This window comes from Mauremys reevesii, linkage group 4 (genome assembly GCF_016161935.1).
Source record: "Mauremys reevesii isolate NIE-2019 linkage group 4, ASM1616193v1, whole genome shotgun sequence".
NCBI lineage: Eukaryota > Metazoa > Chordata > Testudines > Geoemydidae > Mauremys > Mauremys reevesii.
This window is the reverse complement of record NC_052626.1, coordinates 13,368,682-13,392,466: the sequence shown is the minus strand read 5'-3', so window position 1 is coordinate 13,392,466 and position 23,785 is coordinate 13,368,682. Positions and strand designations below refer to the sequence as shown.

Here is a 23,785-nt window from a genome sequence, read left to right as displayed (position 1 = left end):
TTTAATGCTAATGTATTAAACTAGTAAGTCTGTTTCAGACTATTTCTTCAAGACAACAAATCAAAATGAATTTGTATAAAAAGTTTTAAATTCAATCCCTTGCTTAGCCAGGGTGAGGCAGTAATTTCCTTTAAAGGGATAATTAGCTAAACAGCTCATTTATAATTCTAAAAAAAGAGGTATACATTTAACAAAAAAGCAAAAGCAAAGAAAACTGCCAAGTGAAGCATTAAATGCACTGAGTAATCGCTGTTTGTTAACTAAGTACATAAACTACTTTTCAAAATGAGCCATTATATGCATTACATTTCCCTTGCATCTTAAAAAGTAAAAGCAGTAAACATTTTAAAGTTACAATTAACAGAGGAGGCCACCCTTAAAAGCAGTCCATTCTTTCTACAACTGTAGTTTGACGTTCATATATTTTTAATTTTAGAAACTATCATCCACAGTCAACCACGGTTTTGTTAAAGGATTTCTTTCCAAACTTAAAGCAGATCAAAATGCGAAAGATATTAGTTGAGAATGGATGATGCCCTTTTGCTCCCCATAAACCTTATTTCAATCTATTTATTTTTAAGAGTGGCCTTACAAAAAGTCTCTGTTAATTTAGACCAAAAGCACATTTACACTAACGTAGACTCACTTGCTTGCCAATTCACCCCCTGGCGGGAGGTTTGGGATGCTCTCAGTTGCTAACGTACGCATCACGTGGACTAAGTCTGGTACTCCTTCACCCTGCTTCTTTATGATCTCTGGGAATCAGAAGTACTTTTTTTGTAAGTGCAGTCCAAATTTAACTTGAAAAGATTGAAACACTCAGTTTTATCAAAAAGCAGTATAACATTTTAAAAGACAGCATTTACCATGTTGGACACCGTCTGTAATCTTTGGTGCCATAACAAAAAAGCCAGTGTACCTGTAAAAAGCTATTGGATATTTGACAAAAAAATACCAACTACGATCTGTTCTTCACATAGTTCTATACTTCCAAAATCTTAATCATTTTGATTAGTATATTACACAACAAAGGGTATCTTAACAGGTAAACAAACTAGGTAGTTCTAAATAGGCTTCACTAGAACATAATTATTGTATTTTGCCAATGAAACATCCTGTGAAAAAGCCAGGTTTTAATGTAAATTTTTTATATGAATTGATGTTAAAAGGTTATTGCCATGGTAGAAAATATAATATTTGGAGGAAACAAGAAGTTAGGTGTTTTGTTTATAATATGCTTTATATAGTTATACCAGATTGCACAATATTAACATAAAAACATAAAAAGTCATTATGCATAAACTGACAAGAGCCAAGAATGTCAGACTTAAGATACGACTTCGTCCTTAACTCACCAAAAGGATATTTCAACAGCAGGTGATTTTACATACAACAAACCCAATCCACCTCTTCATCATGTAAGCAAAAGAATCTCTGAAGTAGCCACCGCAAAGTGTGCAAAGAATAAAGTTACAGATAGCTAAACTTCTAAGCCTCATCTTCTGAAGTGTTGAACACTCACATCTGAAGCTGAATTTAAGTTAGTTAATCATCTGGGGAGGGGGGGAAAATCAGACTTCTTCCAGTTTTGTGAAATTCATTAAAATTTTTTACAAGGTAATTGAGAATTGTCTACTATCCCATGACATTTAAATTTATATAAATTTCTCAATACACTAGAAACTCCTTCAAAAGACATCATTTAAGAAGGATATTTTATTAAATAATCAGCTTGGAGTTGTTGATCTCCAAGTGGATGTCATGGCATGTGTACAATAATGTGCATGTACAGTTAAATATTCTTTATGTAGTAAAATCTTTCCAAAATTTATTTGAAAAAAAGTAGTTTGAACACGGAGAACCCACTTCCAATTTAAATATTTTGACAATTTATCTTTTTATCCCAAATTCTGAAAAAATAATCAAGATGTACAATATACTATTTTAAACTCATATTGGTGAGTTAACGGCACACTAAAGTGTCTAAAATCAGTATACTTTCCTTTTAAATAAAGAAATAGTACAAATTCATGAACTGATTTGTGTGCACGGAACAGGTTTTCTGGGCTGCAACCTTCTATGCAAAAAGTTTTAGCCCAATTTGCAGCCAGATTCTATGCAAGTAATAGACACTGGAATGCCCTTACTTGGGCCTGGTCTACACTGGGCGGGGGTGGGGTGGGGTGTCGATGTAAGATACGCAACTTCAGCTACTGGAATAGCGTAGCTGAAGTCAACATATCTTATTTCGACTTACCTCCCGTCCTCACGGCGCGGGAACGATGGCCACGGCTCCCCCGTCGACTCCGCTACTGCCGCTCGCCCTGGTGGAGTTCCGGAGTCGACGGGAGCGCAACCGGGAATCGATATTTTGTGCCTAGACGAGACAATATATCGATCCCCGATAGATCGATCGCTACCTGCCAATCCGGCGGGTAGTCTGGACGTACCCTTGCAGTAGAATAACCAAATGTCAAAATTTGCAGCACAAAGTATTAGCTGTTTAGTTCTACATTTTAAGTAGGAAAGAAATCCACGTAACATTACACATTAGGCAAACATCTCAAAACTCAAATGTGCCACTTTCTCAAGAACTATGGCCAAACTTCATATTTTACCATCTAGCATTTAGTAAAAAGAATTCTAACACTCTTAAATCTGAATAAAAAGCAAAGATCTCAGATTTGGTTCGCCAAGTTCCTTTATTGTGTAATCTTCAACATCTAGTATATTCTACATCATTCTAAAGCTAAAGTTCTGCTGTACAAAAATAAAGGGATTTATAGTTTGCCTAAACTACACAGTTTCACAACCTAAAGCTGCAGTACATTTAACATACAGTCACCACTAAATGAATACATTTATACTCGGCGAGAACTATAGATACAGTCTGAAATAACACTGATGACAACAAATGGAACCAATCCATTGCTTTTTTTTTTTTAAATAAGTATTAAATTCTCTTTTGTTTCAATGCATCTTGCATCCATTTCTCTTTAACCTACTTTGAAACTTCTCAATGTTTTCACCATTTAAGACAGTGGGAAAAATGTACTTACACTAAAAATAAAGAATTCAAAATGTATCTTATTTCCTGTTTTGAATGGAAATTTCATATAAAATTCTTAAAAATCTAACATTTCAGGTTTTGCTGAAAAATGGCCAGTTAATTTAAAACTATCCAGTTCAATTAATTCCGTGGATTACATGTATCTAATAACCAGATTTGTTATTGTGTTAAGTATGTATATGCTACAAAATTTGTTTTAAACAATGGGGCAAAGAGTTTAAGGAATGTTAATTTAAAAAAGAGTCAAACCAGCTCAGTAACTGGAGTAATAGTGCAACTAGAGTAATACATCTGGGAATGATTGATTAATCTTTTCCAGCCAGCAAGTCTTCAAAATCTTTTAGAAGCAACACTGATTTATTGGAAAGGGATGGCATGAAGATGTTTGGCCACTCACACTTCACCTCCTGTTAGACATTTTCAGCTCAAAATGTGCGCCACAGAAGTTTCCAACATTGATGCAAGAATGTAGGCTAAAGGAGTGAAGGATAGTCTGGTATAAGGGGGAAGAGTAGAAACCTGTATCAGCCAGGTTTTTTTATTCCCTTTTGTTGTTCAAGATGGCCATCAATACATGGCCTTCTTTACAGCACTAACTACAACAAACTTTAAGACGAAAATATTAAAATAAGATTTTACTGCACATTATGGGATGAAAAATGCTTTTACGTAACAGATCAACAAGAAAATGAGGTTAAATTATATTTTAATATACATTACTTGGACTATGTTTGCTGATCAAACTGCCTATTTTGTTATATAACTGCTATGTACTGCAGTGCTCATTCACAAAATTTCCATTTTATTGGATTTTAATTTTCTAATTTAGACATTACAGACGTAAAAACCACTTTCAGAATTTCTTTACATTTACCAATTTCTTCAACTGAAATTGTAGCTTTTAAAATTTTAAACACTGCATTATTACTAAGGCATTTCAAGATAACAGTAGTAAGATTATTCAGCACAGTGTTGAAAGTTCCAGCAATGGCCATATTAGCCCCACCTCAGTAGACAATACTGTATATTAAGTTTCCAGCATGAAACAATACTATTTTAATTGCATAAATATGGTTAAGTTTAATGTAATAAAGTGACATTGTGGCTTGAGTTTCCCTTTCTCACATATAGTCCCAAAAATTTCACTCATGCTAGTGAAGGCTGTAAGTTCAGAAATTATGTAATGTTATAAACTGCTATAAGGTTGCATTTTTTGCTTATAATAAAAAGTGTAAATACTATTTCTGTGTGCATTATCAAAGGGAAAAAATGTTTACGTCCAAGAAAAATAACTTTAAAACAAAGTGTGGACTCTAAAGGGGTAGCAGCAATATATTTTTCTAAATGTGTCCACTGAATTAGGATTAAAGTGCTTTATATCATGTAAATTTCCCCCATTCACACAAAAATGAAGTTTCACTTGTCCCTGAAATATGTTATTTCTAAAAACGCAAGAAACTCAGCAACCAAACAAATGCATTGTTCCCTACACCAGTGGTTCTCAAAGTCAGAGCGCCGCTTGTTCAGGGAAAGCCCCTGGTGGGCCGGGCCGGGCCAGTTTGTTTACCTGCCACGTCTGCAGGTTCGGCCGATCATGGCTCCCACTGGCCGCGGTTCGCTGCTCCAGGCCAATGGGGGCTGTGGGAAGTGGCTCGGGCCAAGGGATGTGCTGGCCGCCGCTTCCCGCAGCTGGCATTGGTCTGGAGCGGTGAACCACGGCCAGTGGGAGCCACGATCGGCCGAACCTGCAGAAGCGGCAGGTAAACAAACCAGCCCGGCCCGCCAGTGGCTTTCCCTGAACAAGCTGCGGATCGGCTTTGAGAACCACTGCCCTACACCATAACCTTATGCAGTTCTAATACTTAGGATCTTCATTCAGCAATATCTGGACATGATGTTCCCATTTCATCTACTGTAGTACACATAGGCCAATGGGGTCAGTTAACAGAGATGCAACCTTAACTCTAAGACCATGGTATATTCAAGTTAAGTCAAATCTCCAAGATTTTTAATAGTTAAAAGGGAAAAAGTTCATGAGGCATTTATATAATTCATCAGTCATTGATATGACAAACCCTAAGAGCTGTGCATATCATGCCAATGCATGTTATTAGGGACTCTTACCCTGGATATTAGTAACATGATATATTCATAATAACCAATTAAAATCTAGATCCTCAATATGTTTCCATTTGAAAAATATTAATTTCATCTATGTACTAAACTGCATGTATACAGTAAGTGTTTTAGATATTTAGGAAATTTAATATTTAGGAGATCTGAGCAAATCAGGGGTAGCTGCTTCTTAAATCCCAGTCTCTGCTTCAGTTTTTAATACCCAAAGGCACTACAGTCCAGGTAAAACATAATTTAGTATTTTTGTAAAGTCAACACGTTTCTAGCTATACGGCACAAAGTGCCTGAAACAGTTCCACTTCTGTTTCCCTTTTAAAATTTAAAAAACACAAATGTAAATATAAATTGCTTTTTAAAAAGTTACTGGCAGGATGGTACGTTATATGCCTGGCTTCAGTTCAGTATGAATGTTTAAGGTTTAGCTATAACAGAAATGTTGATAGGCTTTTACTCTTAAATATCATATTAGCAAGTGCTATTATGTTAACAATAACATTGCTGTGACCCTTAAATCATCATACAATATACTTATTAGGGCCATGTAATTGAACATAGCTTTACAGAAAAATGGCACTCGAATTACCATCTTCAAAAATATGCTGCCAGATTTCATTCAAATGCACATGCCAGGAATCAGAATTTACTGGTCTGAAGTTAGTGACGCCAATGGAGTCATCAAAAACTTTGAGTACAAGTAGATTACTTTCCTCTGCCATCCTAAATAGAATCTCCAGGGCCATAAGCTTCTGCAGTTTCTGTTTTAGAAGCATTTTGTCATGACATACAGCATACATCCAACAGAATACAGGAGTGCCTTTTTCAGAGATGTACATGTAGGCTACATCTACACCTGGAGCTAGAGGTGTGATTCCCAACTCATGTAGACACACTCGTATTCGCTCAAAAAATAGTAATGTTGCCACAGTGGCAAGGGCAGCAGTGAGCACGAGCAAAGGATATTCATCCTGCCTATGTATCTCAGGGTCCAGGAGCGTTTGTACTCCGCGTACCTAGCCTATGCCACTGTCCGATGCAGCCCATACTACCATGGCTACACTACTATTTTTAGAGCACTATCTCAATGAGAGCTAGTACGAGTACGTCTATGCAAGCTAGGAATCACACCTCCTAGCTCCAAGTGCAGACAGCCTAAACGTCCAATGGCACTTAAAGGTTTAATAAAAAAAACCTACATGTGTTAGAGTTTAGTTGTTTGGGGGATTGCTTAGAAACAAAGCTACTTATTTTTTTTTAAATGATCCACCTTCTACTCTGCTTTCCAGGTACTTGTCCAACTCTGCCTCTCTCTTCACCGCCTCTGGCAATACCTTTGGTGCATTTGGAAAACAGATCAAAATCACACTCATGTTGTCTCGACTTCCCTGGTAGGGAGAAAAAAAAACAAAAACAGTTGAGACAATATCCTGTATCCAATGAATACTACATACTCTGATTTAATTCCACATCCATATCAAAGCAGTTTATAATTATTTAAAATAATTAAAATAAACATTTAATTTAATTTAAAATAATTAAAAAAAATAAAATATTTAAAATAAATTGCTAATCATGTGAAATTAGAACACTTTCTTCCATCATACCATTAAATAAAAAATTGTATCATTTGCAAATAACACTGTTCAAGAAGTCTGCATGTGGAGTATCATTCAGTACAAACAAGCTTTTAAATATACTTTAACTTTTTTCTTCACGATTGATGTTTACAATGAGCCTATAGTTGATGACTCCCATCTTGCTGAATGCTGAAATTATTTGCAAAACTAACAACATGGGAGATTTATTATTGAAATTTATAAAACCTGTTTCCATCCTGCTTAAATATTAATATTGTTTGGAGGGAAAGGTTACATTAATTGTAGGTATATTAAAATGCTTAAATAGGAACATTTAAGATATCTGAAGCCAGTTATAAAGAAAAATAAAAAACCCAACTTAGACAACTAAAAATATTGCTAATGTCAAATGTGCATTTTCCGTAAATGACAGTTTCCTACAGCTGGCCTAAGGGCCAATCATTAAGTAGTAGTATATGTAACATACACATTTTCATTTGCACATGAGAAATATTTCTCACTATGTAAACTTTTAGAATAAAAGTGAGCAAAATAAGCACAACTTTAATAAAATACTTGATGGCAGTACTGTACAACCACGCCTTGCAGAAAAAAAGTACTAAATATTGATTCAAATGATTTTCCAACTGTTCAAGGCCCTATTCTGCAAACACTTACATAGATGCTGAACTTTAAACACAAGTAGTCCTACTGAAGCCAATGAGACTACTCATGTGAATAATGGTAAGCATGGATGCAAGTATTTGCAAGATTGGTGCTTAAACCATGCAGCTATTAAAAGGCAGGATTATCCTGTGGTATTTACATTTTCCAGACTAGCGCAGCTGAAATTATAAATGAAAAATTGGCAGTGAATGAAGTTCAACTTTTTAAAATGATAGAAAATATTTATGCAATGTTGTTGTAGCAACGTTTGTCCCAGGATATTGGAGAGACAAGGTGGGTGAGGTAATATCTTTTATTGGACCTACTTCTGCTGGTGAGAGATACCAAAAGAAGAGCTCCACAGAACTCCAGTATCTCTCACCAACAGAAGTTGGTCCAATAAAAGATATTACCTCACCCACTTGTCTCTAGAAAACTATTACATAGTTAACAGGGTCATTGTTTCACACTTCTTTAGAGAAATGGTGCCAATACTAATGATGTTATCTTGCCTTTATTTACAGCTTACATATCAAAGCTCAGTTTTATAAATAGGATTAAATGCTTGTCTAGGGAAAGTTAAAACAAACTATGAAATTTTAACAATGTTCAGTCTGTCCTATTGAGCAACAGAACCACCTTTCATTTTGTTTATAGAAACATGCAAATTCGGACTCATTGCATATAAAAACAATAACAAACTCTGTATTGGTTAAGTAAAAATTGTGCCTGTCTTCTTGAGCAGATATAATTAGTTGGACTCTCGGACATCAAAAAGCTATACAAAATAATTTGCAAGTAATTGTATAATAAAATATTTTTTATGCAGAAGTAAAATTATATAAGGAACAATTTAAAAAAATCAGACCAAAGATTTCAGTAGTTAATTGAAGTTCTTAATTTTAGAAATCAAAATTCAGTCATTTTGCAATGGTTTTGGCATGATTCAGACAAAAATGCTACATTTCTCAATGACAGAAGAGGAAAAAATAAAATTGTTTATGCCCTTTATTTACTTTTTTGTAAGGTATAGAAGCAGCTTATACATTTTTTCCATTTCCGTTCTTTAATCTTAGAAATAGATCATTTCTCCTCAGCTACTAAATTTTCCACTCACCACCAATTCTCAAGTAATTCAGCCTCTATGCGAAACGTGATACAAGACCTGATATTTCTATCAAATGTTTTAAAATCCATTTTTATTACATTGTGAAACAGCAAAAAGGGACTGTTTTATTTCCCTTGGTCATTGTTTAAAAGTGCCAACTGATTTGCAATAGATCACAACATATTTTTACATGATTTAAACTCCTAACCAAATAAGGAGACCCATTATCGAAGCTCACGTGCCCTTATTATTTGCTGTTCCTAGTTATATCCCCAATGGCATTCTAGTAAGTGGCATCATATAGTTATTGTTACAAAATTGTACAGAAACTCAACTTCAGCTGCTCTATAGATCTGAACTGAAATTTATCTTCATCTTGTTGACAACAGAAAAACTCCTATTACTGTACTGAAAACATAATAGGTTTCTCCTCTTAAAATTCTGGCTACCTTGTACAAGCAGGTGTCGACTATCTCATTGCAAACTTTCTCAAGGTCATCAGTGACTTCAAGTCTGGATCTTACAAAGTCACAGAGCTCTTCATTTCCCATAACATCCCAGATACCATCACAAGCCAGTATGATAAACTGATCATCTTCTTCTGATCTCTCAATTTCATAAACTTCAGGCTCAGGTGAGACAAGCTGCTCTGTAGGGCCTTTCCCATGGACACATTTGTAATCAAAGTCCCCAAGAGCTCTAGACACAGCAAGAGAGCCATTCACACGTTGAATCATTACAGAACCACCTGCATTCTGTATACGCTCTTTCTCCAGTGGATTACTTGGTTTGTGATCTTGTGTGAAGAAGTGAACCTTCCTGTTTCTACAAAGTAAACCTCTTGAGTCTCCACAGTTGATGAAGTAAGTGTGTTGAGGAGAAATCATGACACCCACCGCTGTTGACCCGCTTCTATCTGCACCATGTTTCTTCTCAGAGATTACTCTCATATGTTCATCAATTTGCAGAAAACCTGTTCTGATTCCACTCTTTACACTTTCCACAGAGGGTGGTCCATCGGACCCTTTAAAATCCTGGTTGCTTGTGATGTGATCTAATAAATGCTCACAGCAGTATTTGGCAACCTGGGATCCAGCATGCCCATCATATACCGCAAAAAATGACCATCCATCAAGTCCATTTGGCAAACCAATAACAGCTGTATGTGCATCCTCCATCTCAACTCGCCAACCTTGCATACTACTTAGCCCATAACGTAGCCCATTACCCTGCCCTTGGGCATTATGCTTCTCCATCTTTGGCTTGTCTAAAAATGCTCCCATGATGACTTGTTCCTTCAGTTCTAAGGAAAAAAGAATATTATTGTTAAGCTATTTCTACAAAACAAGTAACCATTTAAACATGTTACCAGAAACTATTAAATATAGAAAATGTTACTTAAATAATATTAAGGTAAGACACAAATGAAGATGGGAAATTAAAATTGATGGCTAACTTTTGGTCCTTAATTCAATATTTTACATCATAATGAGTTAACTAAAATGTCAGTCTTAACTCTGAACTGCCTTATTTTGCATTTGTTGTTGATTTAAGTAAGGACCTCACTACTAATTGAGTGTACTCTGTATGTTTTTGTAAATATTTAAGCTGTAACCATGCACGAAGAAGGGTTTACACTAGTTTAGCGTCTGTGGTTTTCATCAAAACACTTGTAGTGAAAATAAGTACGACAAAAACCACCATTCAAACTACTTTAACTAGCATAGACATCTTAGACTTTTGGTTAGTTTTTACAGCAACTAACTTCTCAGATGTCTATTTTATGGTCCAGATGCGTTTAAAACGTCAAACTTTCTGTGTGCTTATACTTCAAGGAGGAAAACTACCTTTGACATGTTTGCAGAAATCTGTTTGGAAATAAAATTACAAGCATTAGAAATTCACATTTCATATATGCAGTAAGCACATTTTATTTTAATATTTTCTTTATTCACTCTTATGTGGGCGCAGAGAACCAAGCATATATTTGTGCCCAAAAAACACTATTATGCTTTTAAATAGTGTAAATCAACTGGTCTATCTTGACTGCTCTGTACTCTCACACTCTAGCCATTCGTCTTGCCCTTTTAATCCCTACCAGTTTATCTACGTAGTCATTAAATCACCCAAATCAGCTCAAATTTTACATGCTCTGAAGTTTTCCACCATTTGGACTGTGCAACCTGTCGTGATGCAACACAAGATAAAGAAAAGCTGGAAAAATCCTATTCCACCTAATGATTGATACGCTAAGCATAAAATTGACTAGGAAAGAGTCCCCAACTTCAGGGTGCCCAGGTCCAAACGAGGCTGCTATTCTGACAGAACATTTCATTTATGTGTGTTGCTTTTCAAGGGGTAAACATGCATATAAAGGAACTGGTCCACATTGTCTTAAAGATGACAGCAACACTTTATTCCAGCAGAACATTAAATATCTCTAAGGAACAAATTAATCCTGGTAGCTTTCCAGATAATTTCTACCTCCACCCCCACCCCTTTGGAAGCGAAACATGCATACTCTAGCACACACAGCCCAAGAAGAAAAAGGGATAAACAGTGAAGTAGTAAAATTTACAGACGATACAAAATTGCTCAAGATAAGTCCAAAGCAAACTGTGAAGAGTTACAAAGGGATCTCACAAAACTGGGAGTCTGGGCAACAAAATAGGAGATGAAATTCAATGTTGATCAATTCAAAGTAATGCACATAATCCAAACTATACATACAAAATACAAATGGGCTCTAAATTAGCTGGTATCACTCAAGAAAGATCTTGAAGTCACTGTGCGTAGTTCTCTGAAAACGTCCACTCAATGTGCAATAGCAGTCAAAAAAGCTAACAATGCTAGGAACCGCCAGGAAAGAGATAGATAACATGACAGAAAATATCATAATGCTACTTTATAAATCCATGGTACACTCTGAATACTATGTGCAGTTCTGGTCACCCATCTCAAAAAAGATATTAAAATGGGAAAAGGTACAGAAGGGCAGCAAAAATTATTAAGGGTATGGAACAGCTTCAATATTAGGAGAGATTAAAAAGACTGGGACTTTTCAGCTGGGAAAGGGACACCTAAGGGGAAAATATAATAGAGGTCTATAAAATCATGAATGGTGTGGAGAAAATGAATAAGGAAGTGTTATTTACTCCTTCACATGAACACAAGAACCAGGGGTCACCCAATGAAATTAATAGGCAGCAGGTTCAAAACAAACAGAAGGATGTACTTCTTCACATAATGCAATGTCAACCTGTGGAACTAATTTCCAGGGGATGTTGTGATGGTCAAAAACATAACGAGGTTCAAAAAGAATTAGATAAGTTCATGGAGGGTAGGTCCATCAATGCCCTGGGTGTCCTTAGCCTCCAACTGTCAGAAGCTGGGACTGGATGACAGGAGACGGATCACTCGATGATTGCCTGTTCAAGTTCATTCCCTCTGAAGCACCTGGCATTGGCCATTGTTGGAAGACAAGATGCTTGGCTAGATGGACCACTGGTCTGACCCAGTATGGCTATTCTTATGTTCTTAGAGTATTTACATTTGATCTGAAAGTGACAGTATATTCAAATATATGTATATGCTGCCTACGAACAAAATCCTGTATATAGCCATATCTACACTACAGAATTAAGTTGATTTAAATTACAATGACAATCATAAACCACTGTAATTACATTGCTTGTGCATATTCATACAATGATCCTTGTGTCAGCGCAGCGCATCCACAGTTGGTGCTCTAGCACCAACAGATGGAGCAGTGCGCACTGTGGGTAGCAATCCACGGTGAAAATCACCACCTTCTCCTGCTAGGAGTTCTGGGAAGGGATCACAGTGCACCATGAGGGCAGGATCATTGCCCCATGATGCAGTTTTTTCTGTCTCATAATTCCCAGGGCTTCTGACTAGGTTACGTGCTGTTTTTCAACTGCTCCCATAAACTTTGCACCCGTCATCTCTGCCTGAAAGCATGGATCCTGCACTGCTCACCAGTCTTGTGATGAACGTTATGAATGCAACGTGCCTCATCCTGCAGTATTTCATGAAGCAGCATGTTTTTGGCACCATACCAGAGCGGTGGTTTGCCTCCCTTGCTGTCTGGTACACCTGCCTCAGCTCCTTGATCTTCGCATGGCACTGACGCGTATCCTTTTTGTGCCCCTACTCATCCATGCCACGAGCCTGGATGAGAATCTGCTCATAGGTGTCAAAGTTCCTACAGCTGGATCAGAGCTTTGACTGCACAGCCTCCTCTCCCCACAGACCCAACAGATCCAGCAACTCCGGTGCACTTCCTGCAGGAGTGCGCTTGATGCAGAAAGCAAGCATTATCAGCTAGGAAGATGCAAGGTGAGCTGTCCACACCGAGCAAACAGGAAGTGGAAATTTCAAAAATTCCTGGGGCTTTAAAGGGTGTATACCTGTGTACCTGCAGCAGAGTAGAAACCGCTTACCAGTAGTCACGATAGGCATTGTGGGACACATTCTGGAGGCTACTTAGGGCAACATAAGCAAGCGCACAATCTATACTGACACTGTGTTTCTCTAACTTTGTTGCAAAAATCTCTATGCTGCTTGTTAGGTGGTTTTATTAGGTCAGCATAGCAGAATTAAATCAGCAGGAGAAGCATTATTGAGTGTACACCTCCCCAGTTTTGTCGACAAAAACTGTGTAGTGTAGACAAGGCATATGTATATGCATTTGTAAAAATATACGGTACATTTATTTGGAGCTGCAGTGGCCAAAGTGCACATTTGTTCTACATTATTTAATATAAGAAATATAGCTAAAATTATATTACCACAATATTCTGGATTTGAACAAATTAATTAAAAAAATTATTCCCATAGCAACTGTAGCTAAGGCATGCACAATGTATATACTGTTATCTAAATCTTATAAGCATATACAAAATATTACACATATGAAAAGGGTCATGACAATTGCTATAGAGTATACCATCTTGACAATGGATCTCTCTCTCCAGCGTATCATCCCACTGAAATCATCCCACTGAAGTCGTATACTGACCTAAACCCCACTCATTTATACAGTATTACAATAATTCAAAAATAGAATTATTTCCTAGAAAACTACAGCTCATTTATTCCACTATAACATTCCTTGAATGTTTCGGAATGAACTTCAATAGTATAAAAAGTATTAACAATGGAATTTAATTAATTCAATAATTTCAAGACTTGAAAATCTGAGTATAAAATAAGAATTTGGCAGAGTAATTTCATGTTTTGTAAAGTATTTCTTACCTCTTGCTACTGTGTAAACCATTTGCACAAAAAGGAAAAGTGAACATACAGAGAATACAGTAAAACTGACTATACACAAAGTGCTTGTCAAATGCAAACTACACAAACTAGATTTTTTCCTCTAATCTTTAAATTACAAGGGTTTTAGGAGTTAACTTTTAACAGAAATAGAAACAAAATATTCAGACAGAGGTGTGCTTTTTAAGTTGGTGTTTCCCTTTTCATTGAGGTTTTTGTATACATTTTTTAAAGGACAATATCTTTGACTACGAGACCTTTTATTAAGACAGACTGACCACATACAACTTTAGCAATCCTCAATGGAAAACTGTTCAGTTAATTTTTGGAGTAATCTATCTACCCCCACTCCAGTCAAGTTAGTTTCATCACCAATATGAGGGTAGGTCAAAGCTCTTATTATCTTGTCTAGACTAGAATTTAAAGGTGAGATGTTTGCATATGTTAATTAATATATTTTTAAAATCTAATGTAGCAGTAAATATAATCAGACTGGAGGATAACCACAATGTGATTGTGGAACTCATCCTAGGAAATTTAGTTATTCAGAGCCTACAGCAGGGGTGGACAAACTACGGCCCGTGAGACTGTCCTGCCCGGCCCCCGAGCTCCTCTGAAGAGAGCATTAGATGAAGGCATATATGGTTTATCATGTTTTTGTGAAAGTATGATTAATGACAATGTCACTCTACATAAAATTTTAGTCAACAGGGAAGTTCTTCACTTCTGCTCCAAGCTGGCTTAAAAAAATATAGATTTGCACCTAGGAAACTTTCACCTAGGAGCAAGGTGCTAAGCTTTCAGTTTCTGCAGAATTTCAGCTTTCATTTAAAAAATAAATTTCTGCAAATAAATTTCTTGCAAAAATAGCTTTAGATTCAGCTAAAGCACTGTCTTTCTGAGTCTGCGAACAAAGCTACAGTGCCTCTGCTGACATTCCTAGTTTTCCCACACAGTGCAGTAGGCTGAAATATACAGGACTCTGGTCAGTATGACTACTGGTACTCAAAACCTTGTAGGAAAACAGTAAAACAACAAATCATGTTAGTTTAATTTGATTGATTTAGGATATCTTATGACTAGCAACAAAGGCAGACGAGCTACGTATGGAGAGCTAACAGAGAAGAGGACAACAATCCAAAAAGGTGACATCATAAAAAAGATTAAAAGGCTTTTTTTTTTGGTGGGGTGGGGCAGTGTTGGGGTGCTAACAAAGAAAACTGCGATTTTCTCACCAGAATATTGCCCACACTTTATTGTTTCCACCTCCCGATATCATTTCCCAGCATATCCCACTAATCATTCAAATATCAGTCTCTAGCCAGTAAGTCCCTGGTACATCTTTCACTCATTCATAGAGTTCTAAGGGCTTACCTTAACATAGAAGTTTCACTGGTTTAACTAAATTGGTATAAAAATCACATCTTTAATTAGACTGGTATAACTTTCTATGTAGATCCAATAACCTAAGTGAGATCACGAGTCCTTTACGCAACAACATAGCTGTGACAGAAGCCTGAGCCAGACTTGCGCAGTAACAGAGGATCTTAGAGATGTATGTCCCTGTAGATGCTCCACTTCAGGTGTCTGTGCCTCCTGGCACCGATCAGAGATTTATGGCAGCAGTGTCCACACAAGTCGGGTGTGCACAATAGGCATCTCGTGGTGCCGTTGGTGCCACGTCTAGCATGTGCACGACCCGAGTCCTCCAGCTCCTTCTCTACCGCAGACTCCTAGTGGTAAAGTCCGAAGTAGAGGGGAGGGGGGCAGGTAGTGGAGCACATACAGGGACACACATCTCGAAGAACCTCAGTTATTGCACATGGTGAGTAACCTTCTCTTCTTCGAGTGCAGTCTCTGTGGGTGCTCCATGTCAGATTCATTTGCATAGAGGTAAGTACGGTTAGGCCAACTATGGTGTCAGCTGCGGAGTCTTGAGTGACTGCACAGTGCTCAGTGAATGTGTGGACAGAGGCCCAAGTGGCTGCCCTACAAATCTCTAATATCGGAAAATCGTTGAGGAACACTATCGAGATAGAAACAGATCATGCGGAATGCGCTCTGATATGCGTAGGAGGGTCAGCATTCCAAATACGATAGCACTGTTGAATGCATGTGGAGATCCATTTAGACAATCTCCGAGTGGATATTGCGCAGCCTTTTGAATACTTGGTAATAGAAATAAAAAGTCTAGGGGATTTCCCGAAAGGTTTGGTCCTTTCCAGGTAAAACGTTAACGCCCACCTAACATCCAAAGTATGTAAAACAGCCTCCGTTGGAGTGCCGTAAGGCCTGGGATAGAACATGGGAAGATGGACTGGTTGGTTCATATCATAGCTTGATGTTATCTTCGGTAGGAATTTTGGGTGAGGACGTAGCATGACCTTGTCTTTGAAGAATATTGTGTAGGGAGCATCGGCCATGAGCGCCCCAAACTCACTCATCCGTCTGGCAGAAGTAACGGAAACCAGAAAGACCACTTTCATGGATAAATGCAGCAGGGAACAGGAGGCTACGGCCACGTCTACACTACCCACCAGCGGGTAGTAATCGATCTATCAGGGATCAATTTATTGCGTCTCGTCTAGACACGATACATTGATCCCCAAATCGACGCCCATACTCCACCTCGGCAGGAGGAGTAAGCGGAGTCGACGGGGGAGCTGCGGTGGTCAACTTGCTGCCGTGAGGATGGCCAGGTAAGTTGAACTAAGATACTTCGACTTCAGCTATGCAAATAGTGTAGCTGAAGTTGCATATCTTAGATCGATCCCCCCCCCTCAGTGTAGACCAGCCCTTAGGGTTCAAATGGTGGTGTGGTGAGGCATTTCAACACCAGATTGAGTTCCCAGGCTGGGGTAGGTTGGCGAACGTCTGGGTAAACGTTCTGGAGACCTGGGAGGAAGCATTTAGTATTTGGGTGCGCAAAATTGATTTCCCATCAATCTCATGATAGAATGCAGTAATGGCCACAAGATGGACTTTGATCAAGCTCATTGCTAAACCAAAGCATTTCAGCTCCAGTAGGTATTCCAACACTACTAGTAGTGGTGCTGTGGAGGCAGTCAAGTGTTTTTCTTGATACCGGGAGGAGAATCTCTTTCATTTTTGAAGGCAAGTATTGCCTGTGGTCACCTTCTTGCTGTTTAGTTACATGGTTAACATGTTCTGAGCAGGCTAGTTTGCCATTATGGAACCATGCAGATTCAGCAGAACATTTGTGGTTCATTATGGATGCAAACAAGTCAATGCAGGGAGTGCCCCACGGCAGAAAATGGAGAGCAAGACTCTCTCATTCCTTTCCCTTTTATGGTCTTAAGAGAAGTACCTACTTAGCGTGTTCACCATCGCATTCTGACACCTGGGAAAGTAGGAGGCCAAAATATTTATGCTGTGGTGTATGCACGAGTGCCAGAATTTCATGGCTTTGGCACACAGTGAGTTAGATCGAGCCCCCCCATGTCCACTGACTTAAAACATGTGGGCAATGTTGTCAGTCATCATGTGAATGAATTTGTTCTTTATGTGAGATAGGAAGTGTCTGCAGGCATTGTGGACCTGCGTGTAGCTCTAATAGATTTATATGTAGCTGAGTCTCCACAAGAGACCATTTACCTTGAACCGTGTGCTGATGTATGTGGGCACCCCAGCCAATCAGCAAGGCGTCTGTCATGATTACTACTGATGGGGGTTCTTGTTGGAATGGATTGCCCAGGCATATATTTTCTGGTCTTGTCCACCGATGTAGAGTGTCCAGGACACAGGGTGGTACTGTAAGTCGTTTGTGAAGGCTGTGCTTGCTGGATATGTAAACCGAGCTCTACCAGCCCAGTAGGCAGCGCATATGTAGTCTTGTGTGTCGTACTACAAATGTTGTGGCTGTCATGTGTCCTAGCAGTTGCAGGACAGTTTGAGCCAGTATTTGAGAGCTAAAAAAACAGGAGTACTTGTGGCACCTTAGAGGCTAACAAATTTATTTGAGCATAAGCAGCTGACTGACTCTTACCTCTGAGAGAAGATTGGTCAGAGTTGTGAATCTGTTCAGGGGCAGTGATGCCTTGGCTTCTATGGCATTGAGATGTGCCCCGATGAAGTCCAGTTGTTGGACAGGGATTAGAGCGGATTTTTGTTCATTTATCTGTAGTCCTAGATCCCTGAATAGTGTGACCATTTGTACTAAGTCCAGCGCTTCTTGTTGAATTGGGCCTTTGAGAAGGCAATCATCCAGGTAAGGGAAAATCATTATTCCGTTTGCACAGATGTGCCGCTATCACCGCTAGGGTTTTGGAGAAAATTCTTGGTGCAGTGGATAGGTCAAATGGTAGTACTCTGTACTGGAAGCATTTATGTCCTACTGTGAAACGCAGGAATTTCCTGTGAGCCAGGTGTATGGTAATATGAAAATAAGCATCTTGTAGGTCGAGGACTGAAAACCAGTCCCCCTTTTCCAGCGCTGGAAGTATCGTGCCCAGTGTCAACATTTTGAACTTTTGAGTGTGTATGAACTAGTTGAGTTTCATGAGATCCAGGACAGGTCTCCATCCCCCATTCTTCTTCTGGATCAAGTAGTGGGAGTAGAACCCCTTTCCCGTTTTGCAAAAGTACTCATTCCATGGCACCAAGTTGTAGAAGATATTATGACAAGAAGTTGATCAGGTGCTCATGAGAAGCGTCCCTGAAGAGGGACTGGGGTGGGAGGGGGAGGGAGGGTTGGTAGGTGGTCAGGAGGTAAAGGGGATGGTATATCCCGATCATACGATCTCCAACATCCATTGATCCATTGTTATTGAAGCTCAGATGTGGTAGAATGGGTGAAGGCCATGTCCAAAGCATGGGGACAGATTGGGTGAAAGCGCTGCCTGGTGAGGGAGGTCATCCAAAATTTCAGAATTGTGGCTTGAGCGGAGCCAATTGAGAAGTCAACAGTTGAACTTGAAATGCTCTCTGTCACTGTGACCGTTGGTGATGTTTTTGGTTCTCATATTCCACTGTTGTTGCTGTCGGTTGGAAGAGGAATCCCTGTTCTTCTGATATGGCTGGTTTAATCTTCTCTTTGCAAGTGGAGTGTAGAACCCCAAAGTGCAGTGTGGCTCGAGAATCCTTCATTAAGTGGAGGACCTCGTGTGTCTTGTCGAAAATAGCTTTTCTTGGTCTAAAGGTAGGGCCTCGATCTTGGATTGCAGTGCTTTATGTATGCTAGAGGATTGTAACCAGGATGCCCAGTGCATAACTAAGGCTGTAACCATGATTCTGGCTGCCGTGTGCATGATGCCCAAAGACACTTGGAGGGCTGTTTTAGCTACAAGTTGACCCTCGTTTACAATAGCCTGGAATTGTGATTGTCTCTCCTCGGGGAACTGCACTGTCAATGAGTTGAGTTTCTCATAATTATATTTGGCCAGCAAGGCTGAATAGTTAGTGACTCAGAATTGTAATGTCACCAAGGACTGAATTTTTCATCCGAAGAGGTTGAGCCTCATGTTGTCTTGCGGGGTCGAAACTGTAGTTGTTTGTCACGTTGGTTAGCAGTGGTGATCACCAAAGAGTTGAGAGGCGGGTGTGAGAAGAGGAAGTCCACCCCTTTGGCAGGGATATAATACTTTCTATCGGCCTTTTTGCATGTTAGCGGAATTCAGGCTGGTGTCTGTCAGACTGTCTCAGCTAGTTCCAAGATCACACCATTGATGGGCAGGGGAATTTTGGAAGTAGATGCAAGTTATAAGATTTGTACAAGCTTGTGCTGGTTTATCTGCACTGTTCCTAGAACTGTTTGAAGTCATCCGCTGAGGTAGGTGACAGTGGCATGATTGCCTCATCCGGGGAGGAGGAAGTATTATGAGCAGGAGATGTTGCTTCCTGATCAGTGGCTGTTTGTGTCTCATCCCCAACATCCTGAGCCTCCGTTGGCTGCAGAGTGGGAGACATGGGATTAGACCTCAGCTCACCTCTATGAGCCATGGGTGGCCTGGTGTGGGGTCCCCGGTCAATTGCCCAGAGTTCCCAATATGCCCCATTGCATTGGGAAGGCCATTGGTGGATACATCTATGGTGGAGCATATCACGGTTGAGCTGGCTGGTTATAAGAGTATTTAGGACCTATCTGGCTCCAGGGTGGTCGGTCTGTCTTTCAGTGATGAGTGGTGCGGCGAGAAAGTGCATGGTTCCTGCACATCATCATCGGATGAGCGTACTGCGCCATGAGAAGTATGGAAATCTGCTCTATAACTTACAGGAGAGCCCTCAGTACCAAGAAGTGGGGACTGCAGTGCCGCTGACACAGCCAAGCCTCTCTGTTGCGGTAGATTCTATGTCAGTTCTGATGTCGGTGCCATCAAGATGTGGCATTGATTTAGTCAGCACGGTCAGTGCCAACTTGGTTTTCTCAGCTGATGCCAGTGCCGGGGTGGAGGCATGGTGCTTGAGGAGATGCTCAGTACCGGGTCCCTTACGGGTGAATTCAGTGCCTTGGAGGAGGTATGTTGCCATCTGTGCCTTGACTCTATCTCCTTCACTCAGGACTCAGCAGTGCCAGAGGTGCCCAGAGTGTTATAGGGCTCACCCGAGCATGTGTTGGCATCAGAGGTAGCGACCTGCAGGAAACAGCGTATGTTTGTTTCTGCAGTGCTTTCTGTGCCCTCTTCCTCATCTTTTAGAGGAAGGCAGGTCTCCTGTCTCTGCATGTCGGGTGCCCAGAGAGGAGGTCCATTGGTCTGGCTCTTGTTGGAGAGATTTCTCCATCAGTATCATTTTCAAGTGAAGATCTCAGTAACACCAGGCTCTCGCTTTCAGATTACTGCAATGGGTGCATTTATGCAAAATATGCATCTCCCCAAGACATTGGACACACACAGAGTGTCTGTCAGAAATGGGCATTACTTTGCAACAAGAGTTGCATCACTTAAAGCCTGGGGAACCAGGCATCTCTGACAGTTAACCAACCACGGCGCAGGGAGGGTAAACTGGAGAAGTAAACTTCCCCCCCACTAAAATCATCACTAACACTAACTAAAACTAATTAGAACTTTTAACTATTTAAACTACTATTTAAAAAAAAAAAAAAAAAGGTTTGGCAAGAGTAACAAGTGCTGCCCCGAGTTCCGTCTGCAGCAGAGAACAGCTGAGAAGGAACTGGAGGGTTTGGGTTGTGTGCGCTAGACGTGGCACCAATGGCACTGCGAGATGCCTACTGCGCATGTGAGACCTGCGCGGACCCCTGCCACCATAAATTTCCAATCGATGGCACCAGGACACACAGACACCTGCTACAGGGGCAGCACTCAAAGAAGAATTTAAATATCTTTGCAATATGCTTTATTGAAAAAAAAATTCCTACACAGGATAGATTGATTTAAATCAAAATAATGTCTATAAGTCATTTTAATCATGATTGAAGTAGGTCAGCAGGAAATCTTTATTTAAATAATCAGTTTTAATCATGTTTTGCTTTTGTACTTATTGGTTATTTTCCTAAAGAAAACTTGATTCTCATTAGTTGGTAACCATTAAAACATATTGATTTGCAACTAAATATAACATTAAACATTAAATTTGGTGCTACTTTTTTTGCTAACCAGGAGGATACACAATGTCTATACACATTTATTTAAGGAATTATATAGCTTAATTTACATTTATTCAGAGTCTTGATTTTTACATTTTTTATGTTACAAAATGGTGAATGATGTATTTATTATTACATAATGATTAATCTTAACTTATGACTATTGTGTGTCAAACTATTCATAAATCCAAATTCAATTAAAAATTCAAACATAGTATTTAATTTTTTGTATTAAATTACAATTTTGTATTAAATAGATCTTAACATGATGAATACATAAAAAAAGTTTATCAAAACATTATGCATTTAGAACTGTTTTATTAAACAAAGGAAGCATTATCTGCAGACAGTGAATTGAACGGATTGTTTCTGGTCACCATGTCATTCAAGTTTGCAGAACTAGTAGATTTCACCCTCACACCTCCTTTTATTCATAGATTAGAAGAAAACAAGCTTTCCTGCTTTTTCAACCCCAAATTGATTTTTCAACGTTGAATAGACTAATCATTGAATACAATGGAATGAAGTAAATATTCTCTCTGCACCCGTGGAAGTGGCTACTGCTGTCTAAAGCTGATTTAGCGCTTGCAAAAAACATTTATTGATTATTTTTTTCGTATTTAACTTAAATGACAAATATATTATATTAAGGCCTAAAGTGCTTATAAGTTGTCAATTTCAATTTTAAAATTATTTATTTTTACATAAACCTGTATTTAATATAAATTTTAAAAATACAGGGGCTGAGGGCTTACATAAAAAAATATTTTTAATCCACCCGAATCTTTAAAAAGAAAAAAAATACAAGAAGGCTTCCATCTGCCAAAGTGCTAAGCAAAAGCATAGTATGGCTTACTTCAAAGTTCAAAACATGACTCAATTCAGTCAAGTTCCAGAGAAAGAGGACCCTCCTTTCTCTTCAGACACCTTCCTAAATGTGATTCCTCCCTGACTCTCCACACCACAATGCTCTTATATAGCTGCTTGCAGGATTATTTCTCCACCCTTGACCCAGCCTTGCTACCCTGCACTGACAGCCAGAAAATGCAGTCCTCTGACAGGTTTCAGTGGTAGCCATGTTAGTCTGTATCAGCAAAAAAAATAATAAAAAAAAACATCAAGGAGTCCGTGTGAGTCACTGAGTATTAACCTCTTCCCTGCCTACTTCAAGATGCTCAACACATCCCACCATAGTATCCAAAATTGCTAATGAAGATAATTAGGAAAGAAGTAGTGCACTTTGGTTATGTAGATCAGGACTCTTCTAATGTCCAATTTGTTTTGGCAAGCTTTGAACACAAGGAAGATGCCACTGCCTTGACACCAATGGAAATGTGAAACATGCACAATTTTTCCTTGGAAGCTATTTAGTTCCAAAACATTTCTTTGCAATGTTCTTGCTACATAAATACTGTATTTATTGACAAAGAGGATAAATTGATAATATATTGTCATAAACAGATGACAGACTCAAAAATGTGTATTTTGCAAGTGTCTATAGAACGAAGTTCTAATTCTAACTAGGATGGGGCTTCCCTTATCACAATCTCAGCCTTCTTCATGAAGAAGCTTCCTGCAGAAATGGAGGCCTGTCTCATGTTAGTCATTCCAGGAAGGATTTGAGGTGCTTTATACAAAATATAACAATTATGGGCAACATTTTGACAAAGACCTGAACTGCATGAATATGCTGGTCTTCTCCAAGGCAGAAGATGAAGCTATTGTGCTCATCCATGAGACATGACTGAAGTACTGAGTTTCCTTCCTTCCTTCATAAAAGTCAACTGAGAAGACAATATCCTACAACTGAAAAGGTGTACAAAATTCAAGTTGCAATGTGCAGGCAGCACACGGAACTGCAGAGAATATTACAAAAGGCTGGAAAAGCCAGCAAAATATCTAACAAGCCATGATGCCAACCAGCGAGGTGACGACCTAAAGCAGAATGCAATGGTGCCGCACAAAATAAACTGGCACAGAAAAACAGGTTGTTACTAATTTGGACCATGGACAGCCATGGACACCTCAGAAGAATTCATAAAATTCCTTTGCCCCATCATATGTTCCCCTAAAATCTTGCCAGTCAAGCAAACAGCAAAGTTCTATTGCCTCTTGATCCACAAGAAAAGAAACTGATTGTATCGCTCTTTGTTCTATCAGTTGATATAGGGGTTACATATGAAGCCATGAGGCATTCTTATAAATTCTACTGAGTATCCCTTACTGATTTATATCCATGTATTCCTGTCAGAGAAGGCCCATTTGTTTGAAGAAATTCAGTCACAGGCTGAGAGTTTAAGTCATGTCCAAAGAAAACCTGAAACTCCTATCTGGTTGTCTAAACAGGAAATTGTATTTAATTAGTCTTTTTAAAC

The 23,785-nt window shown here is 38.9% G+C and overlaps 1 protein-coding gene across 2 annotated transcripts in view; it reads right to left on the bottom strand.

The window, feature by feature from the left end:
• PPM1A (protein phosphatase, Mg2+/Mn2+ dependent 1A) overlaps positions 1-23,785 on the bottom strand; it is a 45,658-nt gene that overhangs the window by 10,568 nt on the left and 11,305 nt on the right. The window contains exons 1-4 of one of the 2 annotated variants that reach the window (XM_039535436.1): positions 10,320-10,422; positions 9,004-9,857; positions 6,471-6,588; positions 647-755 (exon numbers count right to left, since the gene is read on the bottom strand). In XM_039535436.1, coding sequence (XP_039391370.1) covers positions 647-755; positions 6,471-6,588; positions 9,004-9,837 — 1,061 coding nt within the window. In that variant the 5' untranslated portion in view covers positions 9,838-9,857; positions 10,320-10,422. Of the gene's footprint in view, positions 1-646; positions 756-6,470; positions 6,589-9,003; positions 9,858-10,319; positions 10,423-23,785 lie in introns of those variants that run through there. The other variant, XM_039535435.1, reaches the window with a different exon arrangement.